The sequence below is a fragment of the Triturus cristatus genome, chromosome 12, assembly GCF_964204655.1.
Source record: "Triturus cristatus chromosome 12, aTriCri1.1, whole genome shotgun sequence".
Taxonomy (NCBI): Eukaryota; Metazoa; Chordata; class Amphibia; order Caudata; family Salamandridae; genus Triturus; species Triturus cristatus.
In genome coordinates, this window is record NC_140595.1 from 89,221,123 (window position 1) to 89,236,796 (window position 15,674).

Sequence of the window (15,674 nt, forward strand, 5' to 3'; positions counted from 1 at the left end):
AGCGCGGCGGCAGGGGACGTTAAAATCAAAGGTGCTTGCAGGCACTGGGCTGCTACCGCTGGGGCAGCCGATGCTAAAATGCAAGGTCCTTTCCTGCACTAATCTGCTTTCACTGACTTCACCACGCTTTCATTTGCCTGCGCGTAGTAGTCAGTGAAAGCTGCTCCGTGCATGCAAGGAACTTTGATTTCAACATGGGCTGCAACTGCGCTTTACATCTGCCTTAAGTAATAAAGCGCTGTGGCAGCCGACTTTCAAATTAGAAGTCCTTGCATGCACTCAGCAGCTACGGCGCCTTACATTTGCCTGCCTTCAATAGTAAAACACGGTGGCAGACAACATAAAAATCCTTGCCAGCACTTAAACTCTTTGACTGTCATGCAAAGGCAAACATATAGCGTGGTATAGTAATCAGTGAAAGCCTTTCACTGATTACTACACCGCGCTATATATTTGCCTGAAGTAGACAGTGAAAGCTGCTCAGAGCATGCAAGGATCTTGGATTTTAACGTCAGCAGCCACCGCACTTTACATCTTTCTTTAATGGTAAAGTGCGGTGGCAGCGGATGTTGAAATCAAAGGGCCTCATATGCACTGAGCCTCATTTTTGTAATTTAACTGTTGGGCAATTTGAAAATGAAGGTCAGACTGAGGCCAACTATAGCAGTACATTGAAAATATGTACTTGCACTGTCGACTCAACATTAATGAATGTATATTTTTTTGAAACATGAAGGCTCTGTGCGTCTTGCTCTGCATATTTCCCTTCTGCTACACAACATGTATCAACAGGCAGAAAAAGGGCATTGCCACCAGTCAAAGACTGAGTCCCTTTAATGGGGTTTTTCCTCTTGTTTTTCTCTGCTTTTTAAAGCCCAGACTGCAAAATCGCAAAATTCATGCCACATAATGTCAGAAGGGAAAATAATTTTTTACTTGCCCATCTCCTACGTTTGCAGTAAGGCACAGGCTCCAGAGTCCAGAATTAAAGAGGTTTACACCTGTGTGCCTTCGGGGTATGTAGCAATTGTGCGCAGAGGACAGCTGTACTGTTAATGAATGGCTTTTGAGAAAATGGAGATGTGCTTAGTGTAGGATGCAGAAAATGCTGGCATCTGTGAAGTGCAGGACGAAGTGTGAACATAATTGAGTTAGGACAGGTGAAAGCTAGACTGCAAAGTAAGCCCTTGTAAAATAGACTCCAAATTATGGTTTTGATTAAATAAAAGGGTGCCAAGAGATTGGAGTTGGATTTCCGGAAGTAGAAGACTGGGCAGAGAGTGCAAGGCTTAGCAGACAGTATGTTGCTGTGCTGAACAGAGTGAAGAGCTATGGCTATGCATTTTCTGGACTTTGCAGAGTTGAAGCATGTGTTCTAGAACTGAGTGAAGTGCTTTATAGTGAAACTAGGGTTGCTACCTTTCCAAATACTGGCCATTTGTTGCTGTTTTAATAGCCTGCAAAGCGCCGAGCATGAAAAAAAGTCATATGTATTCACTTGTAACATAACTTTTCTCCCTTTGTTTACTTTATTTGATAATGAAGTAAGGGGAGGCCTTCTGTTGCAGCATTCTATCTATTATAGCGCTTACTAATCCAATGTGTGGCACTGAACCACTTACCTACGTGGTCAGCAAGCTATGGCATGTGAACCGTGGGTGGTTGGACATGTTTTCTTTGGTTTGTGATCCTATGTGGGAAGTGTTTCCTTGTCTTCCCTGATGAATACCAATAATTAGGCTTAAAGTCAATATAGCTGGGTGTGGGGGGGGGGTGTCTCAGAAAAATGCGCGAGTTGCTCGCCCTTTAGTAGCTCACAATGATTTTTACTGATCAGAAGTAGCTCTCACTACAGAAAAGGTTGGAGACCCCTGCCCGAGAGGCTCCCCAGGTCTATTAATAGGATTATGCTACACTTGTGCTCGAACATCTGAGAGCCTGGAGCCTCTGTGGAGAGGATTCCAGAGGGTGCGGTCGCCTGATTGGCTGGAGTTTGTACCATACCTAATGACTAGGATGAGATATTAAAGTGAATGTTAGAGTAATTACTTACTGCTTTTGATGTACCGTGGGACTCCTACTTCGATGACTGGGAATGATTCAAGCATGTGAATCTATGAAAGATACCAATACTGGAGAACCACAGTTTACAGGTAAGTAACTTATTTTTATTTATTACATTACCAGCGGTTTTACCTCTGCGAAGAGCAGTTAAAACAAGGGATTGGTGCTTCTCAACTGGAACTGTCCCAGAACAGTGTAACATCTTTGCACACCTCATGTAATGTGACCAGCCAGAGGAATTTAGATTGGCTATATAGTTAAAAACAATGAATTAAAGTGTGTAGAACCCTTGTGTTCATCAACTTTGGGTAGAGCAAATGCAACTGGCAGGAGGGGGACTCTGAGTGTACCTTAGGAGAGCAGAGGTAAAGAGATGTTTAGAAAAAATATTGTGATGCACAAATACCATTTTTAAAGGTAAGTAATATCTATGTTAATAGCGTCGTTAAATCGTGTTTTTATTATCTGAATGTGTTTTATATAAAGTTTTTTAATACAGTTTGTAATTTTAAGTGATTTCAATTTTTTTTATTATAGAAATTTATAGTGTTGTATCGGGTGTTGGGTATTTAGGGGAGGAAGTTCATAATTTATGAACTATTTAATAATGATTGCTATTTATAATGCAATATTGATTTATTTTCATTGTTATTTGCAGGCTGGTAGGTTTGTAGGGGTATGGGAGGTTAAGTAATTGTGAATTCATTATTTTAAACATGTCAATTATGGAATTCTTATTAAGTTATATTTTAGATGCAGGTTGCTAGATTTGTAAGGGGATATGATGGGAAGTTAAATAATTAATGTATAATTATATAAACTGATTGTTTTAATTGCATATCTGTATTTTTTTTATGAGGAGTAATTTTTTTTACATTTATGGTGTTCATCTATGTAATGTGTTTGAAGTGAAGTACTTTCCTTACACTTGTTTAGACTGCAGTAGGAATAGCAAAATGAACCTCTTTACAATTCAACACTTTCCCTACGTTTGTACTGACTGAATTGGGAATTAGTAAATTTACATCTCCAGAGTCCAACACGTCTCCTACAGTTGCATAAACTAGAGTGAGAATAGTATAATGAATATTCTTAGAGACCAATAATTTCCATAATGTTGGTTAAATAGTTTATAGCATTAATTATGTTATTATATTTTATGTATTCCCTACATTAGAATATTTTCTTCATTTTTAAATAGTTATATATAGTGTTACATAATTGGTTAACATTTATATTACACAATATTAATAATGTTACATTTATTAGTACACATGTATCTAGATTTTCATATTAAATTCAAAATATAAAGTGTAAAATACATTATCTAAATATTTTCATAGTGATGCATTTAAAACAAATTACATAATGTGAAATTTAATTGTTATCCTGTCTATAGTTTTAAATGTTAGTGAAATATATTTAATTTACATTAAAATATTTAACATTTACTACTGTAAATTCTATATTAAGAAAATGTTAGTATGATACTATTGTCAACGATATTGTTTACCACAACATTGTAAGTGATCCCACAAAGAACCAGGGCATGGGACAAGTCTGCAAGAGCACAATAAGGACCCAATGTACTATAAAAGAGTGCAAGTACATACCAAAGAATTAAAAAGGGATCACATCGGCTGTGGAAATGGTGCTGGAGGGAGGGCGGCCATGACACTTTAAGCAGGCATACTAATGGCATGGATGTGAAGGAAGGGCAAAGTTCCAATCTCAGGTAAGAACAGATGAGGCCAAAAGGGATGTACCTAGACATCTGATTGTTAAGACTCCAACCTAAAAGATTTGTGGTTCAACAGGAACTATTCACAACTCAAGGCCATTAGAACATCCAACTTGATGACAACTGTTTTGCGGCTGAGAATTACTCAAACCCCATTCATTTTTTTAGTCCTTCAGATGAGTGCTACCCAGATACGAAAAATTTCACAATTAAGAACACGTCAGAATTACTTAGTCTACCAAAGTGAGAGGAATCCAACGGTCCAAGGAAGAGCCTACCAAGTTACTTAACTTCGGTAACGCCTTATCTGGTAGACATGATCTAGCCGCAGATTCCTTACCTTTGAACTTCCAGGCATCAGGCTGGATACAAAAGATGTTTCTTAGCAGTAACCCTGCGCATGGGTAGGTGGCGTCGGTCGACTCCATGTGACGTCTGCCTCGTCAATATCTCTGGCGCTCGGACGTCAGTACTTTTCACGACTTTCCACGCCAGAAGTGCGGAGCCATGAAGTAACTGACCATGGTGTGTTAAAAAGAGACTAGGGCCCTGAAAGGTAACAGCCCTGACACTAAAAGATAATTCCGCAGTGCGGGAGGATGGGTGGGTTGGTAAGGAAACTGCAGCTAGATCACGTCTCTACCAGATAAGACGTTATTAAGGTAAGTAACTTGTCCATCTGACAGACATCTAGCTGCAGATTCATTACCTTTAAACAGATACCCAAGCAATACCTCCCCTGGAGGTGGGACTGCAGAAAAGCTTCAAAGCAGGAAATCCTGTAAGACAGAGCACCCAAATGGGACCTTCCTGCAGACCTGACAGTCCAGGCAATAGTGTCTGGTGAAAGTGTGCAGAGGTGGCCGCTTGACAGATGTCAGAAATAGGAACACCCTTCTGAAGGGCCCTGGTGGAATGGGCCCTAAGGCCTTCGAGAGGCTACATTTTCGCCAAGGCATAACATATTTTAATGCAGAGGATAACCCAGCATGCCCCTTCTTTGCGCCCATATATCCTATAAAGAGTTGGTCATTCACCCGGAACTCCTGTGTGAACGAGGTAGAATAACGCTATTTTTGGGTCCAGACAGTGGGGACCTCTTCCTTGGAAGGATGCAGAGGTGCATAGAAAGTGAGCAGAGTAACGGACTGTCCCAGATGAAAGAGTTACAACCTTGGGCAAAGAGGATGCTTTAGTTCTCAGTACCACTTTGACCAGCAAAACTGACATGTAAGGAGGCTGTGATGACCGTGCCTGTAGTTTGCTCACCCTCCTGGCAGAAGTAATGGCCACCAAAAAAGCTGTTTTGATGGTTAGCAACTGTAGAGGACAGTTGTACATTGGCTCAAACGATGCGCACATCAAGAAAGTGAGGACCAAATTAAGATCCCATTGTGGCATAAGAAAAGGAGAAGGGGGAAACAATTGGGGTAACCCCCTCAAAAATCTCTGCACCAGAGGGGACTTAGAGTGAAGGCTGACCTGGCAGCCGAAGAAAAGCTGAAAGGCAGCCCTTCAGTGCCCAAGGCAGAGCCCTGCTGGGCCAAGGAAAGGATAAACGGGAGGATATTTGCCAGGGAGGCAGATAAGAGGTTAATGGACCTTTTTGTACAATATTTGCAAAATGTGTTCCATCGGCAGGCATATACTGATTTTGTGGAGGGATGTCTGTCTGGTAAAAAAAACCTCACAGACTTCCGGAGGAAGGTCAAAAGCTGTCAATTGTCACCGCTCTCTCTACGCAAGGAGATGGAGAGTGGACAGGTTCGGGTGGAGGATCCTACCCTGCTGCTGTGACAGAAGATCCTCCCGAATGGGAAGCCTGATTGGGGGAATCTATGCTCATATCTAGAAGCTCAGGAAACCAACCTCTCTGTGCCCAATCCGTAGCCACAAGAACGACTTGTGCCTGGTCGCTCCTAATAGTCTTGAGCACTCTGGGCAGGAGTGGTATGGGCGGAAAGGCGTATAGAGACCTGAGCTCCACTTACGGCGAAAAGCGTCGCCGAGAGAAAGCCGCTTTGGAAACTCCAACGCGCAAAACTGCTGACATTGTACGTTCTCTTCGGAGGCAAACAGATCGAACAAGCCTCTCCCCACCATTGAAAGAACTTGTGCCACATCCAGATGGAGACACCACTTGTGATCTGCAAGGCACCTTCAGCTGAGATTGTCTGCTCTGGCGTTCAGAGAACCGGGCAGATGTTGAACAACCAGGGAAATGCCCTGTTGTTCCAGCCAAGTCCAGAGGCGGGCCTCTTGACAGAGTCCACGACCCCCCCCCCACCCCCCCCCCCTCCGCCTTGTTTGTTGCAATACCACATGGTGGTAGGATTGTCCGTGAACACCTAAATTAGCCTTCCCTTTATGGACGGTAATAATGCTTTCAGTGCCAATCGGATCGCCCGAAACTCCAACAGGTTGATGTGGAGCCTGGCTTCCGCCGGAGACCAGAGTCCTCTGATATCCACCTCCCCCAGATGGCTGGCCCATCCCAGAAGAGACACATCAGTCACTACTGTGAGATCTGGATGGGGAAGGGAGAGGGGGATCTGCCTCTGACCCAATTGCGGTTTGTTAGCCACCACTGCAGGCCTTGTGCAGTGTCCTTCAAGATCTAAACCAGGTCGGTGAGATTCGATACTGTGCCCACTGGAACTTCAGGTCCCACTGCAGAGCCCGCATGTGCCACCGTGCATGGTTCACCAGCAGGATGTAGGAGGCCATGAGGCCCCACAGCCTCAGTCATTCTCAGCAAAATCCAGGATGGAGGCTCAAAAATCGGTATTATAGCCTGAATATCCTGGACTCACCGTTCGGAAGGATAAGCCCGAAACTGCACCGTGTCGAGAACTGCTCCAATGAAAGGGAGTGTCTGAGAGGGAATCTGGTGTGACTTCAGCACGTTGATAGTGAACCCCAGCGAATGCAGGAGGTTTGCTGTAGTCTGGAGGTAGGAGAAGACTGCTTAGGACGAGCCCGCCTTCAACAACCAGTCCTCGAGATAGGGGAAGACTGGAACCCCTGATCTTCGCAGATGGGCTGCGACCACCGCCATCCTGTTTGTGAACACCTGCGGGGCACTGGTGAGGCTGAAGGGGAGCACCACAAATTGAAAGTGCTTGTGGCCCACCGTAAGCCACAGGTAGCGATGATGGGTAGGCAGGACAGGGATACAAAAATAGGCATCCTGCAAGTCCAGCGATACCATCCAGTCTCCCAGGTCCTGGGCAGACAGGACTTGAGCTAGGGTGAGCATCTTGAACTTCTCCTTTCTGAGGAAGTAGTTGAGGGCTCTGAGGTAGAGGATAAGACAAAGGCCTCAGTCCTTCTTTGGGAGCAACAAATAGCAGGAATAACAACCACAGCCTATTTCTGGCTCGGGAACCCTTTCTATAGCTCTCTTGGCCAAGAGAGCTGTGACTTCCTTGCTGAATAAAGCATGGTGATCCTCCACCAGCCGATCTAACACTGGAGGTATAGATGCAGAGGTAGTCTCGAAGAGGCGTGAGTAGCCCCCTTCAGACTATTTGCAATACCCACCTGTCCGAGGTGATGTTTCACCAGTGGTGGAGATAATGGCATATTCTGCCACCGACTGGTTGTAAATGATCCGGGGGGGGGGGGGGGGGGGGGGGGGGGTTAGAGAAATCGGACTAGGAAGATTTTGCGGTGGAGGAAGGGATCATGGCTTGGCTCGACTTCTGGTGGCCTACCGATTTATGGGGTCGGTTGAACAGCATCCACAGCCCTGCAGAGGCTGCTGAGCTTGCCCACTGGCTGCAATACGGATGGTGCAGTTGGTAGCCCCTTCCGTCTCACAAATGGAATGAAAAGCATATATGGGCTAGGATGTTGTAGTGAGGACTTGGCTGAGGCCCGCAAGTCCATGAAACGCTCAAGGACGCACCTGCTTTGTCGAGAGCCATAAAAAAGCGCGTCCATAAGGTTAGGTTGGACATCCCCCGAAAAACCACATGTCCTCAGCCAGGCATGACGACGTATGGCCACCATCATGGAAATCACTCTGCCCAGCGAGTCTGGCGCGTTCAAGCTACATCTAATGGCGAACTTTGCTGCATCCCTCCCATCTGAGATAGCTTGGAAGAGTAGGGACTGGTCCTCCTCTGAGACACTGGGCAGTACCCGCGCAACCGTGTACTGGGAAATAAAGCTCAAAAGGCATGCAGTATTCACCGAAAGCAATGCCAGACTGGTGGAAGAAAATATTTTCTTTCCAGTCTCTTGGATTCCCTGTGCGGGGGTGTGGAAGGGAAAGCGCCACGGGAAGTGGAAGCTTGGACCACCAAGCTTTGTGAGGTGGGGTGGGCGGTGAGGAAAACTGGGTCGCCCGGTGCAGGGCGATGGCGGCGGGCAATCGTCCTATTCACAGGAGCCTATGTGCTGGGCTTGGACCTGACTGCAGGACCTCTGCCAAAAGGCGTTAGTCTGGACTGCCACCGTAGGGAGCTGCAGGTCCAAGACCTTCTCAGAGTCGCTCCCGGACATGGAAAGCCGGGAAAAAGAGGAGCCAACCCAGGCATCCGCTCCACAGAGCAGAGCCTCGAACACTGAGGTTCCTCCGCTTCATCGCAAGACTCACAGGGTGAAGTTGAAGCACGATTCAACTTCTTGTGGTGCATCTTACCTGACTTCGACGAAGAGGACTTCGATTCATGAGAGCGGTGCTTGCACCTTCCTTTCAACCGAGACCTGGCCTGGGATCGAGACCGAAGAGGCGACCGCCGTGGTGCCAGATGCCAAACCACGATCATCTTTAGGGACCACTCCCTCAAAGCCTTCTGTGTCATGGCCCATCAATTGGAGCATGACTTTGTGTCATGGTGGCGCTCCAGACACCAGAGACACTAAGTGGGGGTCCGTGACTGACATGGCATGGTGACAGGCACTGCACGGTTTAAACCTAGAGGTCTTCTTACTAGACATCCTACACACCAAAAGGAGTCGACAAAAAGTAAAAAAAATTCTATCAAAAATGGCAGGGGGTAGCTCTCTATGATGGATCTGCGCTGGCTGGCGCAGAAAGAAAAGAACTGATGTCAGCGTGCCGGTTATATTGACGATGTGGATGTGACCACGACAATGATGACAAACACGACGCAGTCATGTGGAGTCGACCGATGCCACCTCCCGGCACGCAGGAGTACTGCTAAGAAAAATGTTTCGGATCCAGCCTGACGCCTGGGAGTTCAAAGGTAAGGAGTCTGCACCTAAATGTCTCTATCAGATAGCAGAACTCATATAGTTTTAAAAGATTGCACCTACATTGACGGCTGACCCAAGCATGACAACGCTGGGGGTGGAAATAGCTCATAGTACTAAATGCAGGACAATTTAATACAATTGGTTAATGGGTTAAAGTTGACTGCCATTACATGGTGCTGAAACAGAAAGGATTTTCTTATGATCAACAAAGACTAGAAATCTATTGGAAGGGACATTCTCTCTTACCTAGCTCTGAATTCAAATGCATTACTCCCACAGCAGGAATTTAAGTCGGGGGGGGGGGGGGGTATTTTTCAAGAGTTTGATTGTGTCTTAGCCTATTGGTCTATCAATGAAAGGCACATACTACCAAATAAGGTCACTCTGGATTATGTACTTTGTCTCACAAGCAAAGCATTGATTTGCTGCAGAAGCACTACTCAACAAGTTGACTAGAAGAATACAATTCTCCGGAATACCAAGGCAGAAACTAGGGAATATTATTTAAGGTTGAAGACAACAAGTCTTCATTTCTGTGTTGGCCACAGGATAAGAAGGCTCCATGCCCTTATGGCACGAGCCCAGGGTCTGCTAGTGTCACAATATAGTTAATACAAAGGGGATTCTTCTACTGTTTCAGTAAGAACTGCACCCAAACATACAAGTTATTCCAAGGTGTATGTGTGATCCATTAATGCAAAGCTTTTACTGTTATGGTTAGTACTAGAAGGTCAGGCAAAGAGGGCATTACAGTTGGCTGCATACTCAGCAAAATATTAAAACAAACTGTACCAGGGTTCTCCAACTTTTAGAGGAGTGAAATCTACCCCCCATTTTTCAGTTAAACTGAAATTAGGACAGATTGGTCTTTTCCTGCATTGGCTTTGACTACTTTAACACTACCGCCGGACTACTTGCCCGCAGCACCTGTCATTTCTACAATTTGCATACGAAGCTAGATGTAATCAAGCACTTGCCTTTTACCCTGCATTGGTTTATGGTGCTGCTGTCTTTTTACATCTTGGGATAGCTGTGAACTGTGTACAGTGGCGCAGAGACAAGGAAGCACTGACAAATGAATAAAGAAAATAATTTATTATAGTGCGAAGAAGTAGTATTTTGTGGATCATATTATAACAACATAATCTGAAAAGCATTTAAGATTTAATTACGAAGAGTGAGGACTGGGGGTCCTCTGATTTAACAGAATGCATTTCCAATAAAATTCCCTAATCTCCTGCGTGCTTCTACAGGATAAATTGGAAAATATTAGTACCGGGCTGCAAGATACAGTTGCTTGTAATCCTAATATTGCTCTGCTTTGTAGGATAGAACATTTTGTGGCAATACACACACCCCCCCTATCCTGTAATCAAGTTACTTCAGCCCCGAGCTGGGGTGCAGCAAAAGTCTGTATGTCTTAACTAGTGCTTTGAAAATCTATCCAACCCTGGACAAGCATCACAAAAAATAATTTGCTCCATGGGTCAGGTGTGTGTGGTGTAGATGTTCCATGCTACTAGAGACACCAGCCATGCATCGCTGTGGTCCTGAAAAAGTGCTGAAGGCCTCAGACTCATACCATGCCCTCAAATCCACAGTTCATGAAAATTAGAGGGGAGGGGAGATCTAGTTCTGTCCTGTAACCTGGATGGCAATCCTGGTACATCCAACAACTGCTTAAGTGCCAACCATTCTGTTAATTACTTATGGCAAATATAATCCGCTGAGAAAGCATGCCTGCGAAAGGACTTTGACTCATTCCACTATAGTGCAAGATCGGTTAGTAGGTCTCTCTAGATACCTGGACCAGTTGGGCGATTTGGTTTGTTGGACTCGTCAATAAACCTGGATACAGACACCACAGAGTACATGTGAACCTGTTGGGCAGTACATTAGTTGAAGATGAAATTAGCAAGTCATGTGATCTTACTGGTATCAGTAAGTTAATTGTGATCTCACCCTTAGTAATTACACCACTAACTGCTGCTGCATTACATGGTCTCCCTCATCTTGGCGACTGCACTATATATGTTCCGCACCAGAGTGAACAATTATGTTACTAAAGCACAATCACTTCACCACCTTCACCTAGCAACTCCTCCGGCCCAATAGCTGCCACGTTAAAAAAAAAAAAAAAAAAAAAAAAAGATTTGGAAAACTGCCTGGTGCAAGAAATCCACATTATTAGAAGAACTGGGTTCCCTTCTGCCCACAGTGCTCCTGGGCATGCCTTACTGTCGTCGCCACAGGTAAGTCTGGATGGTGTTTGCGGGAGAAATGGTGTTGACGTTTCCATGTTCTGGGTCATAAATAACAAATGGCACATCTGCCGGAGTTCTGCAGAAAAAGAAGCAGAGGAAATTGAAAGGAGGCGGAGCAGTAGTGACAATTTTTAATCCTCAAAATACTAATGGAAAGGTTGGAACTAAATAAGAGCTTGGTCCTCTGATCCCAGATGAAAACTGCAGCTCAACTACAACAGCGTTGCCTGATCACTTGGGAAACTAATGGACACCTCAAACCCAGTGTCCACCCACCTGAGAACCCATCAAAACCTCTAATCTTCGTATACATTAGAAGAAGCAAACCAACACCACACCCATCTCTGACCTCAAACAGAAGCCATCAACAACTCCGTCAACAATCAACATTTCAACCACATCAACAGAAGTCAATGAAAACCATCCTACACCTCAACCAGAGTGTCCAGAGACCTCAAATAAAATCGACATTTAAATATGAACTACATTTGGACACCTTAGATTAAAATCACAAATCTACATACATCTCTAGACAAATAACAGCACTCCGGCACAGCTGTAGGATGCTTGCTAACACCCTAAATACATATTTTCTCTTCAAAAGGAAACTAGTCATCATACTCCAACCAAAACATCCACGGACCTTAACAGAAAACCTGCCTACTCCTAAAAACTCCTGAGCTTTGCAGAATGCCTGTCAACAACCATATCCCAAACGAGAGTCCATGAACATCAGCAAGTGATGAAAACGGATACCTGAACACATATTCACAATGTCCAGGCCTGCGTAAGAGAGCCTTTTATCACCTCAATCCCAAGCACAGCATCCTCAGACTTCAAAAGAATAAAAGCACCTTAACCCACAATACAGCATCCAATTCTGGATAGCGCTATACTGTGATATGAGATGTAACATGCAATCCAACTGAATGTATTCTATCTTTGCTATTTGTCATGGTAAACTATAAATGCCAATAAAAATATGTTTTACAAAAAACAAAAACACATTACAGCATCCAAGAACTTCTGTGAGAAACCAAGTCAAGCAAAACAGATACAGGCTTGAAAAAGAAACCAGTCAAAAACTCAAACCGAACCACAATGTCCACACACACACATCATGAGTAAAACAGCCAGCTCCTAAACCCATGGGTGCCAGGATCTACAACCTCAAAAGTAAACCAGTTGACCGCTCAGACCTAGTGTCCAGAACATTGAGCTAAGAAAATAAAACCTTAGCAATATCTTAATTCTTTCTAAATAGAAAGCTGAAAAAAGCCAGGATATGGATGTAGGCTGTGTGATAGGAAACACATTTACAACTACTGTTTTATTTAAGGAATTGTCTACAAACTGCAGCCTTAATCAACTTCATTAAGTGTGTCTGAAAGGGTCACAAAAGGTGAGCTACAATGGTTCTCAAGGCATGAAAGGAATTTCATGCCTAGCGCAACCCCCAATCTTCCACAGAGGACTCTTGTTTCTCCTCAGTTCTCTTCAATAAGTCTGTTTGGATTCCACCTCCTTGATATAATCACACGGGTTCCTAAGGCGTTCACCAATCCACTTACCTGTTCAAAACCACCACCACTGCTGCGCCGTCAGGCCTCAGGAATGCTACAGACTCTAGGTCACTGGCTTCACTGGAGTCCAGACCAACCCGCTGGGAACCCTCAGAGATGAACTTACTGTACAGACAAAGAAAAGTATTTTAAGGGGTGTAAGAGCAGTCAGGCTGGTGTTAAAAGAGCTGCTAGTCAAACCCAGGGATTTCAGGTGCATTCACTTGGTGGATGTACATGCCAGCAATTAGGAAAAGAGCCATAAAAACTCCTCCCGAAACTAACATTTAATGGAACATACAGCCGCATGCCACAGTTTGAAAGTACCTTTAGTAAAATGTTCATACAAAAATGCAGGTCTCAATCAAACACTTACTTTTTGCTTACAGGCTTCAGTGTGCGGCAAAGGAGAAAGAAGAAAATCCTCCTCAAATGGTTGGGAGTCCCACCTCAGCCAAATATTTTGAGACTCATCTGCAATTTCATCAGTTGCAACATGACATTTTATACAAAGGCTTCGCTGAGAAACCATCCTACCGGTGGGATTATTGGGGTCTGTTCTATTGAGTGCTGGTCTATGGTGAAGGTCCTTGTATAAGTAATATTCATTTTTGTTTTGCAGGTAGTGTGAGGAAGGACGAACAATCAAAATTATAATGTCTAACTTGAGTGTTTTCTACAGAACGTGCAGAACTTTCTTTGTAAATGAACACATTTTTCGCTGTGCTGAATATTGTATTCAAAGTCCAAGATCAGCATTCTTCCATACCCATTGGGAAATATTATGAAGAATGCCTAAAGTTCAAATGGAGACTAAGCGTAGAAACCAGTGGCAGCCAACAGATCACAGTCAAAATGAGGGTCCGAGCAAGTTCTCAAGTCCAACTCACACTGTTCACAGTAAGCATGTGCTTAGCCCACACACCAACTTAACTATTAATGTTTAGAAAGCCACAAATGCCATCTAGTTTAGTCTGGAAAAAGCATGGTAAAGACCCTGATTGAATCAAGTTAAAAAATACATAGCACAGCCCCAGTGTCTGTTGATGCCTGGATGTCTGCACTACAGGAGAAGACCCAAGATAAAGCCCTGACGTTCAGATATCTCCAGTGCATACTAAATAAGAATCAAAGCCATCCTTACAGAGAGGTTATGGACAAATACCAACCACCAGCCCCGCCATGGAAAGAGGGAAATTCAGCTAAATATGTAGAGAGAAAGGAAAAATGTGTTGTGTCCATGAACCATATACGGTTCACGGCTTAGAGCACCTACAGATCATCCGAGACCGAAGTGTCAAATGAACTGGGTCCATAAAAGTGGTCTCCCAGGGACTGAACCTCAAATCACTGGAATCTAAAGGCTCTGTGCCAATGCTGCCAAGAAAGGCCAAACTGGACGCAGCATGTAAACCGGGGTACAGAGATGTAGCAACTCTTTAAAACCAGACCAAATAACTGTACTGAAGGGGAACTTGTTATGATTTCATGTTCCTGTAGGCACTGAAAGTCTGGTGATCAGGGTACCAGTATCCATCCTGGGTACCAGTCCCAATTGCCCTGAAAGAAAAGGAGGAACACAGTCCAAATGATATGCAAAGATCCAAGAGATTTTCAGAGTCAAGCAACAAAACTCAGCCACTTACTGGTGCATTGTGTAAAAGGGCAGTATCGGTGGTAAATCATGTGATGAACAATTTGCTCAATGAATCCCTTGCTCAGGCAAGGGTCCCCTCGGATGGAAGCAGGCTTTGCTTCTTACTTTACTTAAGAAGCCTTCTGCTGACCCAATAATCGTGAGCAATTTTAGGCTCATCTCTCTCCGTTGTCCACTGCGGCAAAGCTGGTAGAAAAAAAACATGTCAATAGACAGCTAACTAATTTTCTGGAGGAAAGCCTTCTACTATAACACTCACAGTGAGGTTTTTGTCACGGTTATAGTACTGAGACTGCTCTTCTGGAAGTATGGGAACATTTAAAAGCAACGTTAGCCAAAACTCCTCAGTTATGGATGCTGCTGGATTTCTCTGCGGTGTTCGACAAGGTCTCTCATGCTATATTGCTTCAGAGACTGGAAGCCACGGGCAGTACAGACTGTGCCTTATCCTGGCTTAAGTCCTTTCTCAGCAACTGCACTTAAAACGGTCTTTCTTCCACCCTTTACTTCTGCAGCAAGACCATTGAACTGTGGCGTTTCCACAGGGTTCGGCTCTCAGCCCTACCCTTTTTAATGTGTATATGTCCCCTTAGGCTAACCTTGTAGAGTCTTATGGAGTAAAAATAGTCTCTTACGCTGTCAATACTCAGCTGCTATTGGCATTTCATGAAAATGCCCCTTCATCTCGGAGCGCTCTTAAATCCTGTCTCAGATCTGTCATAGAATGGATGAATACCAACTTCTTGAAGTTAAACTCTGAGAAGACTGAGATTCTCTTCTCTGGTACTGAACTTAGACCCGATTCCAATCTGTTGGCCATCTGAGATGGGTAATCCCCCTTGCCCCTCACCTGTGGTTAGGAATCTAGGGGTTAAATTTGATGCTGAACTTACCTTTGAATCTCTGATAAAAATCGCAGTCTAGTTCCTGTTTCTCGACTGATCATGGAGACGTATGATGTATTTCATTCCTGTAGAACAGCAGAAAACCATTGTTCAAGCCTTGATTACCTCTAACCTGGGCTACTCCAACTCCCTATACCTCGGGCTTCTTTCCTTTCTTATTCAGTGTCTTCAGATCATTCAAAACGCTGCAGCCCGACTGATCCTTAAACGTCCTCCCTGGCGCTCTATCTCAAATCACTTTCCTCAGCTACACTG

The 15,674-nt window shown here is 44.3% G+C and overlaps 1 protein-coding gene across 2 annotated transcripts in view; it reads right to left on the bottom strand.

Moving 5' to 3' along the window:
- Window positions 1-10,107: 10,107 nt before the first annotated feature.
- GBA1 (glucosylceramidase beta 1) overlaps window positions 10,108-15,674 on the bottom strand; it is an 85,344-nt gene continuing 79,777 nt past the window's right edge. For both annotated transcript variants that reach the window (XM_085639878.1, XM_085639879.1), the window contains exons 10-11: window positions 12,867-12,983; window positions 10,108-11,371 (exon numbers count right to left, since the gene is read on the bottom strand). In XM_085639878.1, coding sequence (XP_085496004.1) covers window positions 11,266-11,371; window positions 12,867-12,983 — 223 coding nt within the window. In that variant the 3' untranslated portion in view covers window positions 10,108-11,265. The remainder of the gene's footprint in view (window positions 11,372-12,866; window positions 12,984-15,674) is intronic.